The sequence below is a fragment of the Urocampus carinirostris genome, chromosome 5, assembly GCF_059441175.1.
Source record: "Urocampus carinirostris isolate Australia breed hairy pipefish chromosome 5, RoL_Ucar_1.0, whole genome shotgun sequence".
NCBI lineage: Eukaryota > Metazoa > Chordata > Actinopteri > Syngnathiformes > Syngnathidae > Urocampus > Urocampus carinirostris.
Window position 1 is genome coordinate 34,853,850 of NC_142353.1, and position 24,557 is coordinate 34,878,406.

The 24,557-nt window shown below is 40.3% G+C and overlaps 1 protein-coding gene across 6 annotated transcripts in view; it reads left to right on the forward strand.

The window, feature by feature from the left end:
- Positions 1 to 24,557, forward strand: part of slc4a4a (solute carrier family 4 member 4a) — a 98,805-nt gene that overhangs the window by 49,429 nt on the left and 24,819 nt on the right. For 2 of the 6 annotated variants that reach the window (XM_088336576.1, XM_088336577.1), the window contains exons 7-17: positions 4,277 to 4,456; positions 8,622 to 8,717; positions 11,765 to 11,841; positions 14,118 to 14,275; positions 15,895 to 15,982; positions 18,109 to 18,263; positions 19,668 to 19,778; positions 19,857 to 20,031; positions 22,382 to 22,515; positions 22,602 to 22,876; positions 22,962 to 23,032. In XM_088336576.1, the coding sequence (XP_088192702.1) occupies positions 4,277 to 4,456; positions 8,622 to 8,717; positions 11,765 to 11,841; positions 14,118 to 14,275; positions 15,895 to 15,982; positions 18,109 to 18,263; positions 19,668 to 19,778; positions 19,857 to 20,031; positions 22,382 to 22,515; positions 22,602 to 22,876; positions 22,962 to 23,032 (1,520 nt within the window). The remainder of the gene's footprint in view (positions 1 to 4,276; positions 4,457 to 8,621; positions 8,718 to 11,764; positions 11,842 to 14,117; positions 14,276 to 15,894; positions 15,983 to 18,108; positions 18,264 to 19,667; positions 19,779 to 19,856; positions 20,032 to 22,381; positions 22,516 to 22,601; positions 22,877 to 22,961; positions 23,033 to 24,557) is intronic. The other 4 variants (XM_088336579.1, XM_088336581.1, XM_088336578.1 and 1 more) reach the window with 2 other exon arrangements.

The following is a 24,557-nucleotide window of genomic DNA, read 5'->3' on the forward strand; positions in this document are numbered from 1 at the left end:
AGGATGAGTTTCATAGCTATCGAGAGTTCGCTTGGATGCTTTCGGGAGGACGGGAGAGAACCAATTCGATTTTAGTTTTTTCATATTGGGAAATTTCCCTCGTTACATCAGCAATTCGGGCTACGAGTGCTATCCCGGAACAATTGAAGCTTTTAAGAAGAAATACCAGTGTTTATCGAAATGAAATTCTCGTGTCTAGAGGTTCTCGTATAGACGTACCACTGTAGATAAAAAAATAAAAAAACAATTTTCTCGTAAAACACTTTCTTTTCCTAAAACTCCATTACGTTTGTTACTATTGGATGAGTGCAAAGGACATTTCATGGGTCTTTATTTGGTCTCACTGTTGTTTGTTGGATTGACTATTGCATTATTTTTTGCTATCGGCCAATCATGTTGCCTTTAGGGATGATCTGTTTTTCATAACCTTGAAAATGTAATAAAAATAGGGGATTCGGAAGAGGGCTTTAGGAAGGAATGGATTTTTCTTATCTGAGAGCTTTTCTCCCAGCCCCCCTTGCAAGTTCAAAATCCATGTATGTCTTCTAAGGGGCCGGTCACACAGACATTTGCGGCTGAATCACGGCCAGAAATTTCTGCCTTTGAGGCGGACGCTATAGGACGCATTGAGATCGCCACTCAGACGAGATACAGCGGTGCTTAACACGAGGTCGGAAATTCGCGCGCGGGTGGCAGCGCGAAACTATTTGGCGCTGCTCAATTCTTCAGAGCGCGGGTACACCGCCTTTCACGAGCGTATCAAGGCTGAACCACGTCCAGAATTTTCTGGCCGTGAAGCAGATGCTGTTGGGCGCTGTTGGACGTTTTGAGACCGCAATATAGACGAGATAGAGCAGTGCTTTACTCGCGGTCGGAAATTTTCACGTGGTTGGCCGCGCTCAAAACTTTTGAGCTGCTCAAAAGTTTGAGCACGTGTTTAAACCGCGTGCCGCACACGTGGTCAACACGAGGAAATGACGCGGAAATGACGCGGAACGACGTGCTCTGGCCGCGGCCAGGGCGTGCTTACACATGGGTAGGACGGGAAATTTCAGCGGGTAATCGTGGGTGGAGCATGGTAATAGCATGTTCTGCGCCTGTATCGTGGTGTTATTACGTGAAATTAGCGTGTAACGCGTGTGACAGTCAAACGCCTTTCTCCGCGTATAAACAGCGCGAATGCCGAGCACACGTCAGTTGTGCTCGTGACGTCAAGGGGGTGAACATGGATCCCCGTCAGCGTAGTTTCTCTTCATTTCAAATAAATCTTTCGGTGCTTTCGCAATGATTGCAGCAAGGCTTTAATGCTAGGACCTTAGCTTGGCCTTTTAGCTGAGAGTAAGAGTCACGGCTCCTAAGCTTTGTAGCGTATTATGAACTGATCGATAATGGATAATGAATAAAGAAGATAGACCAATAACCTTTAAACCCCCCCCCCCCGTCAGCGTAGTGACCTCGTCTTAATCCATTTTTATTTCTTGACATTTCTTTTCAAGATAATAAAATAAAAATGATTCCATAGCTTGGAATCTTGATCTTCACGGGACTGTGTCTTGTGCGGTTATGATTTCTACAGCCCGGTGCCGAGATTAGCATCCCCTCGCTACTTCAACCACTTTTACCTCGTTTTATCTCACTTTTAGGGAATGTGATGGCGAACATATAACCAAAACCACTTCGTCTTGCATTTGTTGGAAATGTAATACAACTTAAACCATTCCGTCTTTGTTTTTGTTGTGAACTTAATCGAACGGTAAATCCTCCCCCCCCTTGCGTGAACGCGCATTCTGCTGCGCTTCCAACGAAAGCGATCGTATTCTATATAAAACGCTTATTAAAACTATAAAGCGAGCTAATTATAACAATTGGGAGATCCTAGTCTATATAGCGCGTTTATTTAAACAATAAAGTGCGATCGTATTCTACAAAATGCGTTTGTTAACGTGGATGAAAAAGTCACGCGAGGGGGTGGGGCGGTGTGGGTGTTGCGTAGGAGTCGGATTTGGGCACAACACCGGCTCGGGGGCTTTTATACCCGTGGTCCACACGAGAAAATGACGCAGAAATGACACGATGAGGAAGCGGAACAGTCGCCGGCGTCTGTTTTGCGGGCATACCACCGATGAACAGCGGGTTGGCCAATTTTGCGCATTTTCCATCCCGGGCAACCACGGGCAAAAAAAAAAACGCAAAATTTTAGCCGTGATTCAGCCGCAAACGGCTGTGTGACCGGCCTTATTTTGAGTGTCTATTAAAGTTTAAACTTAAAATTTGGTCCTTCAAGCCGGATAATTATCAAACATGTCCAAAAGATCAAAATCAAGTTACATTCTGCTGGGTTTACGGTAGTTTTTCAAGTTTCCATGCCTTCATGGGGCCCTGAGCGAAATTAGATTTGGGGCCCCTTATTACTTGATAATTTCTTACTACTAGAACTCATTCTATGTTCTACTCCAGGGGTGGGCAACTATTTGGAGTCGGGGGCCGAATGTGACGTGTTGTACTTCTTTAGTTTCATCAAATTGGTTTTAAAACAACCACAATCATAACAAAATAGTGTATTGGGTTCCTGTTTTAAGCACTTCATTTGTTTTTTAGTTTTGAAGTTTAGGTTTTTTCAGTTTTTTTTAGTATTTCTGAAGTCTGATTTTTATTCAAGTTCTGTAGTTTTTTGTTGTGTTACAGTAGTTTTATTTTTGTACTATTTTTGTAATATTTCTGAAGTAATTTCTATGTAGTATTCCCATGGTAGTATTTTTTTTGTATTACCGTTGTACTTTTGTTGGAGTTTGACAGTAGATTTTTGTTGTATATCTGCAGTATTTTCGTAGTACCTTTGTATTATTACTGTACAGTAGTTTTATGATTATAGTATTTTTGTAGTATTACTGTAGTATTATTTTATCAAACTCATTAATTCTTCACACTTAAGACAGAAGAAAGGCCAAATGTATATCTGGGGAAAATCCTAGCCTAGTTGTTAGCCTGTTCAGGAGCAAGCTAGCTATTTAGAACTACCGTAAATTCCGGACTATAGAGCGCACCTGATTATAAGCCGCACCCACCACATTTTAAGAGGAAAACCGTTTTTAAACATACACAAGCCGCACCTGTAAATAAGCCGCATGCGCCCACATTAAAACATGTAACACAATCATAAAAGTAACCCAAACCTGACTCTATGTCCCGCGATTGTAACTGAATATAAAGTACACAGTCCAAAAAAACACAGTCGGCTTAATGAACGGAAAATGATACTTAAGGTTTGATGCAGACCTGCAGAGTCCGGGTCCCGTTGAAAGTAATCCAAGGAAAAAAAGTCTATATTTCCAAAGGTGAGGGTGGGAATAATATATATCCACTATTGTCCGCCGCGTCCACAAACACGTCTCACTTTTACTCCACTTCCCGTCAGCCCCCGTGGTTTTCGCCCCTTCTCTTTTATTCGCCAGTACAAAAAACATCAGAATAAGTCTCTAAAATAAATACATTACAAAAATATACAGTTGCAAATACATATTATACACGGTTACACATATTTACAAAGAAAGACGGTACACCGAGAGAGTTTTCAAAGCTTTAATAATAATAATATAACTTTCATCCCAAACCGTGACTGTGACAGGTAGCAACACGCTACTAGCAACACGCTCGCAAAACAGTAAACGGGTCTGTTAAAAAAATATACCGTACTTTTAAAAATCACGGTAAACCGTCCTCATCTTCCTCCTTGTAACTGACGCCATCAAATTCGTTTTCCTCAGTATCGGAAAGAAACTGGCTTGAAAGCTGCGTCACGTGCATTTCTTTTTGCAATTTGCATGATGAGTAAGTTTAAGCTAATTTAATTTGTGCACAAGCTAAGAAGTTGCAGTCTTCCTCGGCGCATATATTCCAGCGGTCTAAATCTTACCTTTTGTACTCGAGCGCCGCTGGCGGCCGTTAGAAAAATGACATAAATTGGCCGCATCACTGAATAAGCCGCAGGGTTGAACGTTTGGGAAAAAAGTAGCGGCTTATAGTCCGGAATTTACGGTAGTAATCACAGAAACAGCTGAGGAAAATGTAACCTGCTTTCATGCAACTGACTTGAATCTAAATTCAGCCAAGATAATAAAATTATTACATTTTGTTGGGTTGTACAGTGTACAGGAACATATTTCCTTCACACCCTTTTCACCCTTTTAACCACTGACCCATTTTCATGCCTGAAAATAGAAAATGTATTTTCGTCCTGATTTTTCTCTCAAATCGCAATCGGACCCTTTCATTTCAGAGCTGATCACGGACAACCAGATCGAGAGCGGCCAGTTAAAGCCGGAGCTGAAGGACAAAGTGATGTACACGCTTCTGCGCAGGCACCGCCACCAGACCAAGAAGTCCAACTTGCGTTCGTTGGCCGACATCGGCAAGACGGTCTCCAGTGCAAGTAGGCTGTTTTCCAACCAGGAAAACGGTAATACTCACTCGTGCCAGTCTGCTGCAGTCTCCCCCAGGGGTCCTCTACACGTTGCTTAAAAGCCACTCAGGATCACCATAAATGCAATAAATGCATTCTTTATCCAGTCCACATTGTGTGCAATGACTAACAAGGCACTTAAAGGCTTTTCTTAGTCATCGTAGTTGCACTTTAACTTTCTTTATATATGATACTAAATTGTAAGCTAACGTTTTATCATTGGTTCTATATTTTTCAAAGATTGAACAGTTGAGTTCATCTTGACATACAGTTGTAGCTTCACTTGTAAGTAAATGTCATGGTTTGATTTATTCTATTAGTTTTTGCACAAAGTTCATTTGACAAAGAAGTGTCATTTTCTTTTTGTCTAGCCTCACAGTTAAAGTTGGGTATTCCGCTAACTTAAATCCAACTTCATTTCATTAAACTTGTTACCTAATCAAGTGTACCCGGTTAAAACAAAGAGTGACTACTTGTGTTACTCGTCACTTCACTTGCAAGTGGAGGTACAACAGTGTGTTTTCTAACTGTTTACACTGAGTAGCTTTTAATGTGTTTAATTGAGGATGTCGTATTTTAGTAAACAGCATGAGCTTTCACTTTTCACATCCATTTCGTTCTATGCTTTTAATATATTATCCTAAAAGTTTGAGAGGTTTAGTCCATCTAAGTTACCCCAGTGCATCCGGAAAGTATTCACAGCGCTTCACTTTTTCCACATTTTGTTATGTTACAGCTTCATTCCAAATTGTATTAATTTAATTTCTTATCTCAAAATTCTACACAAAATACTCCATTATGACAATGTGAAAAAGTTTTTTTTTTTAACTTTTTTTGAATTTATTAAAAATAGAAAACTAAGAAATCACATTTACATAAGTATTCACCGCCTTTGCCATGAAGCTCAAAATTGAGCTCAGGTGCATCTTTATTCCACTGATCATCCTTAAGATCTTTCTACAGCTTAATTGGAGTCCACCTGCAGTAAATTCAGTTGATTGGACATGATTTGGAAAGGCACACACCTGTCTATATAAGGTCCCACAGTTGAGTGTGCATGTCAGAGCACAAACACCAAGCATGAAGTCAAAAGAACTGTCTGTAGACCTGCGAGACAGGATTGTCTTGAGGCACAAATCTGTGGAAGGATACAGAAAAAATTCTGCTGCTTTGAAGGTCCCAATGAGCACAGTGGCCTCCATTATTCGTAAATGGAAGACATTTGGAACCACCAGGACTCTTCCTAGAGCTGGCCGGCCTTCTAAACTGAGCGATCGGGGAAGAAGGGCCTTAGTCAGGGAGGTGACCAAGAACCCGATAGTCACTCTGTCAGAGCTCAAGCATTCCTCTGTGGAGAGAGGAGAGCCTTCCAGAAGGACAACCATCTCTGCAGCAATCCACCAATCAGGCCTGTATGGTAGAGTGGCCAGACGAAGGCCACTCCTTAGTAAAAGGAACATGGAAGCCCGTCTGGAATTTGCCAAAAAGCACCTGAATGACTCTCAGACCATTAGAAACAAAATTCTCTGGTCTGATGAGACAAAGATTGAACTCTTTGGTGTGAATGCCAGGCGCCATGTTTGGAGGAAACCAGGCACTGCTCATCACCAGGCCAATACCATCCCTACAGTGAAGCATGGTGGTGGCAGCATCATGCTGTGGGGATGTTTTTCAGCAACAGGAACTGGCAGACTAGTCAGGATAGAAGGAAAAATTAATGCAACAATATATAGAGATATCCTGGATGAAAACCTGCTCCAGAGCGCTCTTGACCTCAGGCTGGGGCGAAGGTTCATTTTTCAGCAGGACAACGACCCAAAGCACACAGCCAAGATCTCAAAAGATTGGCTTCAGAACCACTCCGTGAATGTCCTGGAGTGGCCCAGCCAGAGTCCAGACTTGAATCCGATCGCACATCTCTGGAGAGATCTGAAAATGGCTGTCCACAAACGTCTCCCATCCGACCTGATTGAGCTTGAGACTTATTGCAAAGAAGAATGGGCAAAACTGCCTAAAGATAGGTGTGCTAAACTTGTGGGATCATATTCAAAAAGACTTGAGGCTGTATTTGCTGCCAAAGGTGGATCAACAAAGTATTAAGCAAAGGCTGTGAATACTTATGTAAATGTGATTTCTTAGTTTTCTATTTTTAATAAATTCAAAAAAAGTTAAAAAAAAACTTTTTCACATTGTCATAATGGAGTATTTTGTGTAGAATTTTGAGATAAGAGCTTAAATTAATACAGTTTGGAAAGAGGCTGTAACATAACAAAATGTGGAAAAAGTGAAGCGCTGTGAATACTTTCTGGATGCACTGTATGTTACCTTGTGAAAAGTGAAAAGGCCCTGTGTATAATGCAACCTAGTAGTAGTTACCCTGCAAAGCTGTCAAGTCTTTGGAAAAGTATTTATGACCAAAAGGCACATTTTATCTCAATCATTTATGACTCAATGTCCCAGGATGAGCTCTTATCATGCCGCCATTGTGATTACATGACAATGATTACTTCTTAGTGATTACTTCAAGGATAAATGTGCTTCTTTTCAAAGACTTACAGTGTACTATGTGCGTCTGTGCTCTCTAATAAACTACAGTGGAACCTCCCAGCCATATAACAACATGCTCCAAAATTTCCCAGTTTAATCAATTGAAACTACCTTATCTGTTGTTATTTTAGACAAAAAGTTGACTTCAGATATAAACAAACGAGCGGACAACAAATGTAAGAGAATGACGTCATGGGTTTGCACATTTGTATTTTTAAATGTGCCTCACATTATGGGTTACACTTATACACTTCTGTGCCACTTTCTGCCATTTCAGCATCTGTTTTTTCACTTTTGTATTGTATTGTCTTAAATCTATCTATCTACCCTAGTCGTATCCCTTTAAGAGGGGGACTGACAAACACATACACAAAAACAAAGAAAAGAAAAAAGAAAAAAGTAGCGAAAAAGACAAAAAAAATTGATCATGGCCAATGCAAATCCCCAAACACCCAAACAAGTTAAGCACCTTGGCACCCAAGTTGCTCACGAGCTCAAATGAGTTTGACACCCCTGCTCTAAAAGATATAAAACATAACCAATTACACCGATTTAGAATATTAAAACAGTAGCGGACTGTGTATTTCACACCTAGGCCTACCTCTAAATCCAACCAACCCTAAATGACTATTTTATGGCTTATAACACATCACTGCACCTACAGCTATGACATCATAACATTGCATTATTATTCCTAAATAATATTGCAAAAAGATGGCTACCTTTTACTCATCAAAAAATCCTCTTTATCCATGCACAAAATCCATACTCCTTTCTTTCCTCAAGAATATTTCAATAACCAGATTTGTGCAATACAGTTCCATCAAGTTATTTTCTATTTCTATTAAAGCTAATAGTGAAAGTTGAGCTTGCCCTGTCCTATTTCTTGCATAATATGATATGTATATGGTACTGACAGACAATTTGTAAGTATTTAATAAATAATCATGGACATTTGTCGGGCTGGAGAGGGATGGGCGCCACCAGGTTGTACTTGCCCAAGACAGACCGCAGGAAATGGTGTCCCTTCGACCCTAGTGGTTAAGGGAACCCATTCGTGGACAAAATATAAATAACATCACATGAATCAGATTTTTTTTAGGCCAGCAGAGAAGGCCCTTTAGTTCGTGACGGCCCACCACTGTTGAAACAAATAATCAAGCGCAATCTTACAATTTTATCATAATATATGGCCAACGTTGTTTTTGGTTTTTTAAGCTAAATTATTAGTGTGGAAATGAGTAATTTGAGCTTGTAGATGGGTTTTTTTTCTGAAGACGAGTCATTCCGCTATTTACACTTCTGATATTAAAACCTTCACTGCCCACAAGAATTCCAGCACTGAGTGGCAGGAACATTTTATTCTCCGTACCAGGAGATAAAAACAGAACCTATTTTGATTTTAATGTGGACTGGAGGTTTCACTGTATCATGATCATCTAAACTTGATTGATTTGGGTAAACGTCAATAACTCCTTGTGGTTTTCTGGGTTCGCCTTTCACTTTCTGGGTGAGTGGCTTCTCCCTTTTCTCTTTCTCCTCCCTCCCCGTCCGTCATCTCTGTTGGACCGGATCTCTAACCTGCTACTAAAACAATCACACGTACTAAATGAAGCCCGTAGTCCTCTGGAGACCTCCGTGACGTGCCTGTCGAGCGGCATCTCAATGGAGGACTTGCAGAGTCAAAGGAGCGCCAGCATGGATTGGCTCAGTAAGTTCACCTCTCACACGTGGAAAACACGAACAGGATCACAACGTCCGTGGATCAGATCGGAGTTCTGGTTCGGCCGCAACACTTAAAATAGTGACAATTTAACTAGACGAAGGCCCTCTTGTCATGTAGTTGGATATATTTCAGGCTTAAAATCGTGTCTTTCTTGTTTCCTACCTGTCATTCACACTAGCCGAGGTTTTTTATTTATTTGAAAAAAGTATGTTTCTAAAAATCTCAGGTGGGCCTTACTAATATTTTTGGTATCGATCCAATCCAAGTATATACAATCGAATACCGATACTTTTTTTCAAAATGTCATGAACATTGAATCATTGAACCCTGCCTCCCTGATTTAGTTTATGTTTTAGATAAACACAACTCAAATATTTTAACCTCTAAAAATGTTTAATTTTTTGATATAACAACAACAGTTTAAACTTGACAAGCATTAAAAAAAAGTTGATTTTTTAATATACTGTACAGTATAACAACTGAGTAAAAGCCAAGAGAATCAAACAAAACAAAAATCAGCAATGTATCAAAGTAGCCTTTTTGGATCTGTTGCATTAAAAGAAAACAGATTCACATTTTTGTTCAGTAACAGTAACATTTGACATTTTTGTTTGCAGCTCGTTGCTCTCCATCAGGTGAACGTTTTTCGTGTGTTTGTGTAAATTTTCCACACAAATTCACTTGGCATTGATTGGTTGATATTGAATTTTAATTTTACTACAAATTTGAAGACAAAAATAAAAATACTAATATCAACATGACATCTATACATTCCATTACATAATATTTTGCAAATCAAGTCAGATATTGTAAATAGTGAAACTGCATAAATAATAAAATACTTCTACTACAACTATTTCAGAACAAAAGTCAAGAGAGTCAAAAACCTCTCAAATCAGATATCTAATGGAAAACGAATACTGTATAACAATGTAAACAGATAACTAAAATATCTTCCATTACACAGTATTTTGAAAATAAAGTCAGTCGTGCAAATAAAGTGTAAACACAATTGGATCGATTTTGAAAGTTATAATATATGTTACAATCCACTTTCAACATTTTCATAGTGGTAGTTTAAATAGGAAGACAGTATCGATCCCAGGTCAATAGGATCGCTCTTATCTACAGTAAGTACTTGCACAGTTTTGATAATATCGGCATTTGGAACAATCCGCCCACCCTTGGAAGTGTTTGATCTGTTTAGAATCATGAGGCCTTAGCAGAGATCCACAAAATATTTTGTTCTAAAATTTGCAAAGCCATATCCACTGTCACTGACATAAACATGCATGATTACTAAAAATAACATTTGGATTCACAGTGAAGAAAAAGAGTATTTGATCACCTGCTATTTTTCTATTTCTCCCACTTTGAAATCACGGAGGGGTCTGAAATTTTCATCGTAGGTGCATGTCCACTGTGAGAGAGATGAACTAAAAAGAAAAATCCAGAAATCACAATACATGATTTTCTAACGATTTGTTTGTGATATAGCCGCAAATAAGTATTCGAACACCTCTGTATCATCTAGAATTCTGACCCTGAAGCATGGGGGTAGTAGCATCATGCTTTGGGGGTGTTTTTCTGCACATGGGACAGGACGAGTGCACTGCATTAAAGAGAGGATGACTGGGGCCGTGTATTGTGAGATTTTGGGGAACAAACTCCTTCCCTCAGTCAGAGCATTGGAGATGGGTCGTGGCTGGGTCTTCCAACACGATAATGACCCGATACACAGCCAGGAAAAGGGAAAGGAGTGAAAGAAGCACATTGAGGTTCTAGCATGGCCCAGCCAGTCTCCAGACCTGAACCCAATCGAAAATCTTTGGAGGGAGCTCAGCGGCAGCCCAGAAACCTGACTGATCTAGAGAAGATCTGTGTGGAGAAGTGGGCCGAAATCCCTCCTGCAGTGTGCGCAAACCTGGTAAAAGACTACAGGAAACGTATGACCTCTGTAATAGCAAACAAAGGCTACTGTAACAAACATTAACATTCATTTTCTCATGTGTTCAAATACTTATTTGCAGCTATATCACACAAATAAATCGTTAAAAAAAAATCATGCATTTTAATTTCTGGATTTTTCTCTTTAGTTTATCTCTCTCATAGTGGACATGCACTTATGTTGAATATTTCAGACCCCTCCATGATTTCTAAGTGGGAGAAATAGCAAAATAGTAGGGTGTTTAAATACATATTTTCTTCTCTGTATGATAGACAGCATTTTAACATCCGTTTCAGCTTCCTAGTTAGATTGTGTTAATAACCCTTCCATGGTGCATCCTGGCAGCCCGACAGCCAACACTTAGCATCTGCGAGGAATTTCCCCCCCGAGGCTGCATCGCACTGACAAAGACGGTATTACCCACAATGATGATGTGTGCAATGACAGCGTGCGGAGGTCGGCTAAGAAGCTTAAGTCAGCGTGGTGTCAATCACCTGCCCCTGAAGAGCAACGAAGTAGATCGGGCATGACAGTGCAGTGAAAAAAGAATCGGTTTCATGTTTATTCCAAGAGTAATGCTAAGCTAAACTGCAAATTAGCCTACAGTGTAAAAATCAGGGGCGATTTCAGGTTCAGAGCTTTGGAGGTGCTGAGCGACCGAAATATCTGGCTGGTTAAAACCTTTTTTTTAAATTTTAATTTAAGTCTTTAACGATCATTCAACACTGTTGGAGTGTCACTTCCTATTTGTGAACATCACACCACACTTTGCGGTTAGCGGAAACACTATTACTATGCCTAGGTGGTTAGGATTCGGTGCTCTTACCATTACTGTCTGGGTACATCCCCGTTACTATCATTGTTATATAATTGTGGTCACCGATAACATTTTTTAACTGATCAATAATTGCAGAAATACTACTTCTGATTTTGGGGTTTTGGGTGCGCCTTATTGTCCGGAAAATCTGGTAAGCGCATGATGTTGGTGGCGGTTTACTGGTGCGTTTTGGGGGCTAGTTTGTCCTTCTCACTGGTGCAACTTCTGTCAAGCGGACTCTTCACAATCCACGTGTGCTTTAAACAGATAGTCCCACCACCACCCACCGGAACTTGACCTCCAGCAGCCTCAATGACATCTCTGACAAGCCTGAGAAGGACCAGGTGAGTGTGACTGCGTGTTAGCGGCCGGCTGCTAAATTGCATACGGACTATAAAGTCCAGGCGTCCGTCCAGAATTTATTTCCTTAGATACAGCGCTAACATGCTAACATTTGATATTGCAATGCTAATAGGAGCTGTGATTTATTGTGAGTATCACTTGGAGGTCAAAGAAATCTAGGTTTTGAAGATAAGCTCACAAAACTATGTCACATCGTGACACTGATAACACTGTCTCAGTCTTGATAGTTTCAAGCTGTATTGGAAGGTACGGGTGGGCGATACTGAAAATGTGTGTATCGATTTGATCCAAGTGAATATGGTGTATCATTGATTGATTCTGATCGCATACGGGTACTTTTTGCTTGGAAATGTAATGCCCATTAAATAATAAATATAAATATTTTTATTACAAAAATTTCAAAACAAAAGTCAAGAGATTCAAACTAAATATAAATAGAACAATGCCGACATCACAGCTATACAAAGTAACACCCAACACCATCCATTGCACAATATTTTGGAAATGAAGTAAAAAAAGTGTAAACGATGTAATGTAAAATAAAACACCTTGATCACTATAATAAATATAATACTTTGACTGATCAACTGATTTAGGACAAAATCAACTGATTCAGAACAAAAGTCAAACCAAAAATACCAACAGTTTGAAAATAAAGTCCAAATGTCAAAACCAGAACAGGAGGAGGACCCAGATGCGTAACTTTTCTCACACAAGCTTTATTTTACGGGAAATGGGGCAGTCATGCCCGTTAACACAAACACCAGTGATTCGGCGATCGCTGGGCGGAAGAAGTAAGGCAGCAGTCTGGCGTGGAACAACAGGAAGCCAGAGGCCGACAAGATCAATTCCAGTTACACTAGCAGACACTGGACAGACGGGGTCAACACTGGACAGGACGGGACAGACAGGATTGATATCATACACTGGAGACTGGAGTCCGATAACAAGCAGGACGAGATAGACGGGAACGACACCAGACACTGGAGATTGATATCAAACAGGACAAAATAGACGGGAACGATACCAGACAATGGAGATCGATATCAAACAGGACAAAACGGACGGGAACAACACCGGACAGGAAACACAAGCAGGAAACCAGACAGAGTCAAAACACACGTTTTGCGGGTGCAGAGGTTCGTTGACGGACTGACAAAGGGTGAGTGAGAGCACTGAGCTTAAATAGGAGAGAAGCCAACGAGCCACAGCTGGTTACCAAACGGGCGGGGCCAATTGGCAACCGTGACACCAAATTGCAAAGATTAAATCAACCGGGTCCAATTTGAAATGTTTCATGTATAATCTTAGGATCCACTAACAACATTATCAAGTGTTAGTTAAAACGGGAAGACGGTATTGATCCCAGAACAACAGTATCGATCCAACCCAAGTACCTGCTCAGTATAAATAATATAGATATTTGGATCGTTCCGTTCACCCTTAGTAAAAGGGTAATCAACCTGTCTGTCAACCTTGGACTTAATAATGCTCTGCTCTTATTTCGAGGAACATAAAATCTCAACAATGAATGAAAAGCACACGTGGGCTATGTTCATGTCCCCACCTTTGTTAATCAGTGAGTAAGCAACTGCTCTTATTTATCGTTTACTCACATTACAAGATAAATTGCCATCATAAACCTTGCTCTCACCACATCATTACTCGTTATCTTATGGAATATTGTTACTATAAATCAAAACGAAACAAAAGAACTATATGTGTGTTCCTATGAATCTCTTGATGCCAAATGCCTTTTTTCATGATATGATTCATTGATCGATTCACTTTTTAACTTTTTCCCTCTGTTCATGCACATACAAGCTAATAAGGAAATCAAAATCAACAACTCTATGAACAAGCGAGGAAAACAGAAAGAATAAAAGGGCTGGCAGGAAGAAGCTGGAGCTTTTCGGGATATTTTAACCAAAAGAGAGATTTAATGTAGTCTTAGTTTACGGGTAATTATTTGAACTTTTAAATGTCCCCACGATACTTTCCATTTCAGAAGAAAAACGCATTAAGGTCTGGGTGAGCCCAAACTTTTGAACGGTAGTGTATATACTGTATAAAGCTTTATTCATTGGAAAATGTTAAGAATGTTGGTCCTCTTACAGAAACCCTATCATTTTCCATTATCAAACACGTGCAAAATAGCCACTAGGGAGCGCCAAAGAGCCCCATGCGGCTCCAGAGCCCCTTGTTGCTTACTCCTTTCTTAATTGGACACCAAATGCATTTATTGTTTGTTTCGTAGCTGAGGAACAAGTTCATGAAGAAGTTGCCCAGTAATGCAGAAGCCTCCAACGTTCTGGTTGGAGAGGTGGACTTCCTGGACACGCCCTTCGTAGCCTTCGTACGTCTTCAGCGGGCTGTCATGCTCGGCGCCTTGACTGAAGTCCCTGTTCCCACAAGGTGCATAGTCTACTTTTAAGACCTTGAAAAAAAAACTGGAATACATCTCAGGTCCTAACAGCATTAGGCTAATTCGTGCACACCAGCTAATTTGAGCATAATTGAGAATTTATCAGAGATGACTGTAAAATCCGGACTACAAGCCATTACTATTTTTATACATTTTAAACACTCACTGAAGGCAATCCTGACGGGTCGCCTCGGCTGGCAGCTGGCTCAGAACTGGTGGGGACCAGAGGAATCTGACTGTGTAATTAAAACAAAGCATCGCGTGGGCACGTGGCATATTATGATGCAATGTGTTTACTTTTCAGTGTTTTCAATGTCAAAATCAAGAAATAAAATCTAGCGCCAGTAAATGGCAGAAGTAACTATGACTCCCTTTGGTAGCCAAATGGCTTGTCATCTACAGTAATTAGTGACGCGCATGATTGGATAAACGAGATTCCCACTGTCCCTACAGAAAAATATTGCGATTTTTTGCCGCGATTAGACTCTCATCTGCAGACTACGTCCACAAAATTGGCGTTTCTATACACGCAGGAGTGGGACAAAAATATCCCCCACAATTCAACTCAATGTATTGTTCGTCAAGGCACCAATGAGGACGCAACTCTGGACAACCTTCTCCACTGTTAAAAGTCCCTGGCCTGTTCTTGGGTCGTGGCAAATTTGTCACCAGTCCATTCCTTAATGTTGTCTGCCCAGTTCTTTTTCGGTCTTCCTCTCCTCCTGTCCCCTTGGACTATGCCCTGGAGAATTATCTTGGTCAGTCCTGATGATCTTTTAACTGAAGCTTTCGTCAGTTAACAGCACTTCGTAGGGTCCAATGTGCCCTCTGATGGTGTTGCGCACCGTTTCGTCTGTCACATGGGCTAAGTTGCTGATGCCTTGAAGGTTTCTGTAGCATCGCATCTCTAAGTCCTGGGTTTTCTTTTCCATTTTTGCTGTGAGAGTCCATATCTCGCAAGTGTAGAAGAAGACTGGAGTAACAAGTGCTTGCATGAGACTGATCTTGTGTACAATGTATTGTAGTGACTAAAATTCAGAAGCTTGTACATTGCTGTGCCATGCAACTCATCTCAAGCTCTCTTGTACACATGACAAAATGAGAGAGAGGAGACCAAGTATTATTACTTCTACATAAAAAACATCCTTATATAGGCCATTGCTTACAATAATTTTCAGGCTGAGAGTTATCAGACTGATTACATCCTAATATGACGGTATGGTTTTCGGCCCGATAGGAAAAATATATTTAATAATTAGTCGCCTGCTGCCACACTGAAATATTCCATCAGACAACACAACTTGTTAGAGAGAGTCCAAATACGTACGCATAATTATTTTTATTGCACTTCTGCGCAAATGTTACGCAATTTGAACTCACATTGAGTTTCTTAATCGCGGCACGATATGTTACTTTTCTGTAGTAGACATTTCCCCTCTGGAATAGATGGGAATGTGACTCAAAATCCAGAGTAGCTTGTACAAAAACAAAGTTGAGAGTCTTCCTTAAATGTGCACATGCGTTTTTTGATCAGCTGCGCTCTGTAGCCAAGAATATAGGGTAAATTGTTTGTGCAATATGTAATCATTTATGCTGTCTGTGTTTCAAGGTTTTTATTTGTCCTGCTGGGGCCCAAAGGTAAAGCCAAGTCGTATCATGAGATCGGACGAGCCATCGCTACTCTCATGACGGATGAGGTGAGATTTGATACAAAAAGGATCACCTGAAATAGGGCCCAAGATAGCGTTTTTTTATTAATTCCAATGGAAATGTTGATTGGTGTTCATTTACTATGTACAGTGCAAAAGCATTGTCCCCTCAAGAACTTTTTGTCATATATCCACATTTCAGGCTCCAAACTTAAAAGCTAAAAACATAAAAACATGAAAATATTTTCTAGGAATCAATAACATGTGTCAAGTCAAGTCAAGTCATCTTTATTTGTATAGCCCTAAATCACGAAGAGTCTTAAAGGGCTTCACAGATTATTACACTATATTACACAGACTATTTTTCAGCCGACGAGAAGAGTAGGTTATTCATATGCTATGGAGTAGAAGTGAGTTTTAAGTTTAGATTTAAACATTTCCACTGAGGTTGCAGATCGGATCTCAGGGGGAAGAGCATTCCACAGCACCGGTGCCCGGATGGAGAACGCTCTCGAACCAGCAGAACACTTCTTTGCTCTTGGGATCACCAGAAGACCGGCACTCTCAGATCGTAGGCTCCGGACCGGGACATAGGGGCAAATCAGATCTGAAAGATAAGAGGGAGCAAGTCCATGTATGATTTTGTACAATACTAAGAGAACCTTGAAGTCACATCTATGGCTAACTGGGAGCCAATGCAGGTTAGCCAAAATCGGTGTTATGTGATCGTACTTTTTTGTCCTAGTTAAAAGCCTCGCTGCCGCATTTTGTACCAGCTGAAGAGACTTGATTCTAGACTTCGGGAGACCAGAGAGTCGTGCATTACAGTAATCGAGACGGGAGGTAACAAATGCATGAATTATAATTTCCGCATCAGACTGAGACAGTATTGAACGTATTTTAGCAATGTTACGAAGATGGAAGAAAGCAGTGTGAGACACAATCGTGAAGTAGAACCAAATTATTATAACTTTTTGAATGATATTTACAATGAAAAACTTAAAAGTATTGCAAACATATTGCCAACTGAGTCCAAAAGTAACTGTTTATTTCAGAATGATCCAATGTCGACCTAAATGACTAACAATGACAAACAGAGTGCACTTCAGTCTCTGTTTGAATGTACATGCTCTTCGATAGACTCATAGAACAACAGATAGCATTATGGAGACCAACGAACACACCAGGCAGGCCTATTGGAAGGTTTGGTAAAAGTTCATTACTGGAATGGGATAGAAGAAGATTTCACCACATTTCCTCATTTCCTATGCACTGTGTGAGCAATAATACCATCATAAAACTAATGTAAACTTACTAAGACCTGGCTGTCCCTCCAAACCTTGGCGCCAAACAAGAAAAAAACTAAGCAGAGAAGCAACCAAGAGGACCCTTATCACATTGGATGACCTGCTGGCATACACACCTGAGATGGTAGAATCTGCATAAGACAACTGCACATAACCCTGAGCACACCATGCCCACTGTCAAACGTGGTGGTGGCAGCATCAAGCTCTGTGGTTGCTTTTCTTTTGGAGGGACTTGTAAGATTGTTAGAGTTGATGGGAAGATGAATGAGGCAGAAAACAGGGCGATTCGGGCAGATAATCTGTTTGAGTCTGCAAGAGACATAATAAAGGAGCGCAGGTTCACGACCCTAAGCTTAAAGCAAAATCTACAATGGAATGGTATAAAACTAACAATATGAAGGTGTACGAATGGAGTCTTTTGAAAAATCTGAAAATTGCAGTGCAAAAACGATTATCATAAAACCTTAAGGAACTTGAGCTGTTTTGCTAAGGAAAAATGGGCAAATATTTCCGTTTCAAGATGTGTAAAACCTATAGAGACATACCCAAAAAGACTTGTGGCTGTGATCGCAGCAAAAGAAGGTTGTACAAAGTATTAACTCAAAGGGGGCCAATTTTTTTTCAACGCTTACTTTTTAATTTTTAATTTGTCAGCACAATATCAAATGTTGACTACATTTACTTACTTTTTCATGATTGTGTGTCACATTTTGTTGATTCTTAGAAAATAGTTTCAAGCCTAAAATGTAGCAATTTGTAATTAAATTCCTGGGGGACCAATACTTTGGCAAGGTACTGTATCTACAATCTATATCAATTACGGTAATGAAAATACATAACAATGATAGTTACTGTGTTTTATTGCAGGTGTTTCACGACATCGCGTACAAGGCGAAAGACCGGCAGGACCTCCTTGCCGGCATCGACGAGTTCTTGGACGAGGTGATCGTTTTGCCTCCCGGCGAGTGGGACCCGGCCATCCGGATCGAACCACCTAAAACTCTGCCGTCCGCCGACAAAAGGTCATTCGAAATTCCTTTTGCTTGTCCCTAGGATGAAATTTTAGGACTTGAGTACCTGCATTGATCAGTCAAGTAATCTGCCACGGATCTCAATTGCATAACATTGGATCAAACGGGATTTGAACCTAGATCGCGATGAGGAGCATATATCTACTAGACCACTTGCATTAGGCATTAGGTTTTATCTCATCATCACACTATTTTTAGTCACAGTACCAAATTGTTGATATTCTTATTGGTCAGGGCCGCGAGAATATTGTCAAACACTCAATTGGTCCGTGGTAGAGAAAAGGTTGGGGACCACTGCAATACAGTATTGTATCGTCAAGTCGCAAATTCTTCGTGAAGCGCACGAGATTCTGAACTGAATGAGGAGAAAGGCACCATGGGAAGTAATTCGGTTGTTTTCAACTAAATGAAGATAAAGGCATTGTGGGAAGTCAAGTCATCTCAAGTCACATTCAGTTGTAAAGGGCTTAAACACAAAATGTCTCTCAGGACTGCACATTTAAGTAATTTGTTAATTCTGAAAGATATTAATAAACGAATGGCAGCACAAAAGGTCATTTGAAATTCCTTTCGCTTGTCAAGAGGTTGAAATTTTCAAGCTTGAGAGTCACAACCCTTTTAATTTATTTTTCTTGGAAATTAAAATAATACTTTTTGTGATTATATAACCGTGTTCTTTTAACCTTTTTGTGTCTTAAAACATCCTCCCAATTTTTCAACATTTGAGTACTGTGACACCATGTATGAGGTTGAATGAGTGGAAAAAAGTATCCTTCCAAGTCAAAATATCTTTTTCCCAATTTAAAACAAATATATATTTTTGGAAGATTAATTTGTTACACTTAAATAATTATTAATGAATAATTTAAATGAAAAGAATAATATTATTTTGTAATAACAGGCGGCGCGGGGTGGTTAGCGCGCAGCCCCACGGTGCAGAGGTTCAGAGTTCAAGTCCAGCTACCGCAGCCTCCCCATGTGGAGTTTGCATGTTCTCCCCGTGCCTGCTTGGGTTTCCTCAGGGCACTCCGGTTTCCACCCATATTCTAAAAACATGCATGTCAGGTTAATTGGCCAGTTCAACGCAGACAGCTGGGATGGGCTCCAGCTCCCCCGCGACCCTACTGAGGATGAGAGGTGCAGATAATTGTTGAATGGATAGATATTCTACCAAAACTTATTCTTAAAGTAAATCTTGTAAAATGATATTCAAAATGAGAAATAATACCGGATAGTGGAACAAGAAATTGGAATAAACATATCTAATGATTATATATATTTTATTATTTTTTATTATTTTCACAAATTTTGTCCCATATTATTGTTGTTCTTGCCAGTTTTAATATCAATATCTAATTTGGGCGCTATTTGCCCTTTTTGACTTGTTTTTTTCAGGAAAAACTTGTACGCTGGAGCAGACCCCCAAATGAATGGAGACATGCCTCACGATGGCGGGGACGGAGGAGGTGGACACGCCGTGGGGGAGGAACTGGAGAAAACAGGAAGGTGCGGCATCATTCTACACCGCAGACCCCTCACAAAGTAGACCCGAAAAGATCCGAAATTAATTTTTACCCATTTCAGATTTTGCGGCGGCCTTCTACTGGACATCAAGAGAAAAGCGCCTTTCTTGCTCAGCGACATCACCGACGCCTTCCACATTCAAGCCCTGTCGGCTATTTTGTTCATCTATCTGGGTACCGTCACCAATGCCATCACCTTCGGGGGACTCCTGGGAGATGCTACGGAGAACATGCAGGTAAGACCGCCGTTACAAAATCAAGTAGAAAAAAAATACAAAAAAAAAAATCAATTTACATGGGGGTCAGGTAAAATTTTAAACGTGCAGGAAATTCAGATGTCTTCTGTCGACATACAGTGGAACCTTGGTTCTCTACCATAATCCGTTCCAGAACCCTGTTCGAAAACCCATTTGGTCGATCACCGAAAATCGTTTTTCCCATTAAAAGTAATGTAAAATCGTTTTAATCCGTTCCAACACCCTGAATGTTTAACATGAACGTAACCATGAAGCTAACCCAGGCTAATCATACGTTCGCGTTAGCGTGATCTTCCGTACGAAAGATTATGCTAATATGAACGTGTAAAAATAAAAAAAAAGGATTATGAATAGGATTTCTTACCTTTGTGGTGGACGGTGGGGAGAGAAAAATCCTCAAAAGTTTTTCAACCTCTTCTAAAACTTGCGTCAGTTGCTTGCTTATAGTGCTAACTTCCTTAGCCGCATCACTCGATTTCACAGCCTCCTTATTCTTTACTATCGTACCGATAGTAGATTTAGCCATGCTATATTCACCAGCAAGATCGGAAATTCGTACACCTCTTTCATATTTAGCTATTATGTCTTTCTTAAAGGCAATAGTTGGACAAACAACTTTTTTTTTTTTTTTCACCTGTCCTGCATGCACCGACCTTCTTCGGAGGCATAATTAGGGGCTAAAACACCCGTACGCCGCTCAGCATCGCACCCTAGCGTACCGGTGTTCGAACTCCGATTTTTTGACCGAACAGCGAAGGTTCCACTGTATAGTGGTTCGACTTCCGCGTCCTCAGTGCATTTGGGATTTTTTTCCATTAATTAGTTCTGCGGATTTTTACGTTGGGGGCGGTAGTGGCTCAGGAGGTAGAGCGCTCGTCTTGGGATCAAGAGATCGCAGTTCGAATCCCGGCTCCTCCGTGTTACATGTCGAAGTGTCCTTGGGTAAGACACTGAACTCCTAATGCCCCCAATAAGCAGGTTAGCGCCTTACATGGCTGCACGGCCGCTATTGGGAAATGTGAAGCACACTGTAAAGCGCTTTGGGAAGTCTTGACTTGAAAAGCGCTATATAAATGCAGATCATTTCATTTCATTTCATTTACGTATACAGACGCTCCTCTACCTACGACCATAGACGACGCGCATGTCTACCCGGAACATATGCTTCCATCCCGAAAAACATTTTTTCGGGATGGCGATAAATATCCAGACATTGCTGTAAGTTAGATTTTGTATTGTGTGCACCTTTTACCAAGTACAGGACAGTACTGTAGTGCTTCTTTCCGCCACTACCGGCATGTGGCCCTGTGAGAGCTCATCAAGCATCCACACTGAAAAAGAAATCCGCTTCCTCTTCCTAGTTTGTGTGTAAACATTCTATACTGTATCTCTAGCGCGCTAAGAACTTTGACATTTTTATTGTTTATATCTTGTGCATCCATTCAATATGGTTGGTGTAAAGTGTAAAGAAGAGGTGAGCCATTTCTTTTGAAATGAAAGTGGAATAAGAAACCTTGATGCGGTTGAGAAAATGGTTGAAGCGCTTTTTTTCAGCCACTCTCTCCAAAAGTAAGTTAAACTCAACTTTATTTATTTTTGTAGAGCAAATTGTTTTGTGAAATGTTTATTTTTTAGTACAAAACAATACAGGTTACTTATACAAGCCTTAAACATACTTATATAAACCTTAACCATACAAAATATAGCACTGAAGCAACTTACAAACAAATTCAACCGGGAATCTCGTTCGTAAGTAGGTAAGCGTCTGTATTGAGGAATTTCCGCGTCAATTTAAAAGCACCAGTACACTCAAACCAATCAGGTAACAGCCTTCTGTTTTCTGGGTGCTAATTGGAGCAATCCAAACTAAACGTTAACATGACTAGTGGCAGATGAAAAAACATTTATATATCCCATTTGTGAGCAGTCTGACAAGGGGGGCAGACCTGAATGACGTCTTTACTAAATTAGACGTCATTGAACTTCAAATTCAAGGATGATTAAATTCATGTCCATCACCAAAATCAACAAAGTAAAGTGCTTGTTTACTCTACCTCCAAAATGATGGATACAACTGTTAATATATGAACAAAAGCATTTTTACTGTGGGAGCAGAAAATAAAAGAAATGTCCTGGAGAATCAAGGCTTTTTTTAGCAAGTAAACCATAGTTCGCATGTAGTTTTTGTCTCTGTACACAAGTCCCACAGTTGTTTGGAGTAGAACAAGGGAATACTGTGCATGAACATTGAACTTGAGTACTCAAATAACGTTTTTGTGCTCATATAGTTCCAGCACCCTATTACTAATGGCAGCAATATTAATTTCAGGGTGTACTGGAGAGTTTCCTGGGGACGGCAATCGCTGGCGGTGTCTTCTGCCTGCTAGCTGGTCAGCCGCTCACCATCCTCAGCAGCACGGGACCCGTCCTTGTCTTTGAACGTCTTCTTTTCAACTTCAGCAAGTCAGTTTTTCCTCTACAAAACTGTTTTAAGCAGTATAAAAACATTTGAAAATGATATATTTTTTTATGATTCGCCTAAAAACCAGGGACAACGAATTCAACTATCTGGAGTTCCGCTTATGGATCGGCCTGTGGTCGGCGTTCTTGTGCCTGGTGTTGGTGGCCACCGATGCCAGCTACCTGGTCAAATACTTCACGCGCTTCACCGAGGAAGGTTTCTCTGCCCTCATCAGCTTCATCTTCATCTACGATGCTTTCAAGAAGATGATCAAGCTTGCGCACCACTACCCCATCAACTCAGACTTCCACGAGGAGGACGTCACGCAGTATGATTGCTTGTGCATGGCACCCACCGTCCTAGGTGAGGGAGAGCTTTGGGGGTCCTGGTTCCTCCAAATCTGAACTAGGACATTGGAGTAATTTTCATATTCATCTCATTGGGTTAGAAAACAACTCTGAGTTCACGGGCGACCCCTTAGAGGGCACTTCCATCTGGTTCTGGAACAACACAGATCTGGTAAGTTAAGCTGCTAAACTATTCCAACAGCACACTTGATTAATATTCATGAAACAGCTACGAGGGGGTCGAATGCAATTGTTGATATGCTACAGGTTGGAACATTTATATTGGGATTTAATTATTTTTCTGGATAAAGAAACATATTGCAAACGTATCAACCTATATGAAAGCAATTCCCCTTGTTAAGCGATAATAAACCTTACAAACACAACGCGAGACCTATTTACTCTCAGCAGGACAGACTATGTAGAATGCCGCAACAATTTTAGCAATCTACAATGACATTGTCGTCCTCTACCAGTGACCGAGACGATCCAGATCAGAGCCGAAATGAGCAAGACGAGATCAGTCTAACAAAATAAACGAGTTTTCTATTGCATAAGATCGTTGAGGCTCATTTTGACCTTCATTTATTTCATAAATAATAGTTTCAAAACAAGGTGCAAGAGGAGTTCTTTTGTAAAAATGTAACAGAATACTGCAAACGAGGATACTGACTTATTTAGCTGTGGTGCAGATTACTCCCGGCAGAGAGTTGCATGCATGGCTCCGCCCATCCATACCGCTCACCCAATCAACTTGCTCTTTGTGCTATGCTGGTGTTTCTGGCTGTTTACAGTTTTTTCTCTGGGTTTTCAATATGAAATGTCTCAACAGTGAACTTAAATTGTTTTATAGCTTCCATACAAAGTATTCCTCGCAATGTACAGGCAAAATGGGGTCTGTTGGTGTGACACAGTGACAAGGAGTAGTGGGAAGTATGCATTTTATAAACTGGACCAAGCCATTTATACTATTAGCGCTATGTCAGCTATGTGTGCAATAGACTCGACTTTGCGCCTATCGGAACTGGAATGATGTTGATGAAATTTGCATAAATATAATGTTATCTTGAGCCATAATTACTCTTAAAAAGAGCAAAAAAAGGCAACATGAGCCATAGGTTCTTGAACCCCGCTATAGCTCAACCTTGACTCACTCTTTATTTTTATTTTTTCAGTTTTCTGTCTTAATCCAAAAGAGTTGACAATTTGTGTATTATAGCGCTTGACTCACCGTGCTAATATTGTTAATGCTAACACAATCAGTAAATTCTTTTGGCTGCCTAGGATCATATTTTTATTACATTTCCTTCTGTGTAACAATTACTAAAAATGACATACTGGTACAAAAACAACATGCTGTACAATCAAATATCTCATCCTATAGCGTAACTAGGCACCCATCTCAATCCATACCAGATTCTGGTTCATGTTGTGGTCTTAATGCAGCGTTTTTGTTGTACACTAGACACTAACTCATCCACTATATTATCTAATGTTATTGTTTACATCATTCCTTTAATAGTTTAATTTTTAATTTATAACCTGATCATTGTTATAAACCAAAAGCGTAGGAGGTGCATGATGCTAGTGCCACTGCCAGTGCTAATGCTAATGTTAGCTTCACTGCACCGAAATAAAATCGTATTTAGATTATATAAGGGGTCTGAAAAGGCACAAATTGATTTTGTTTGTTTGTT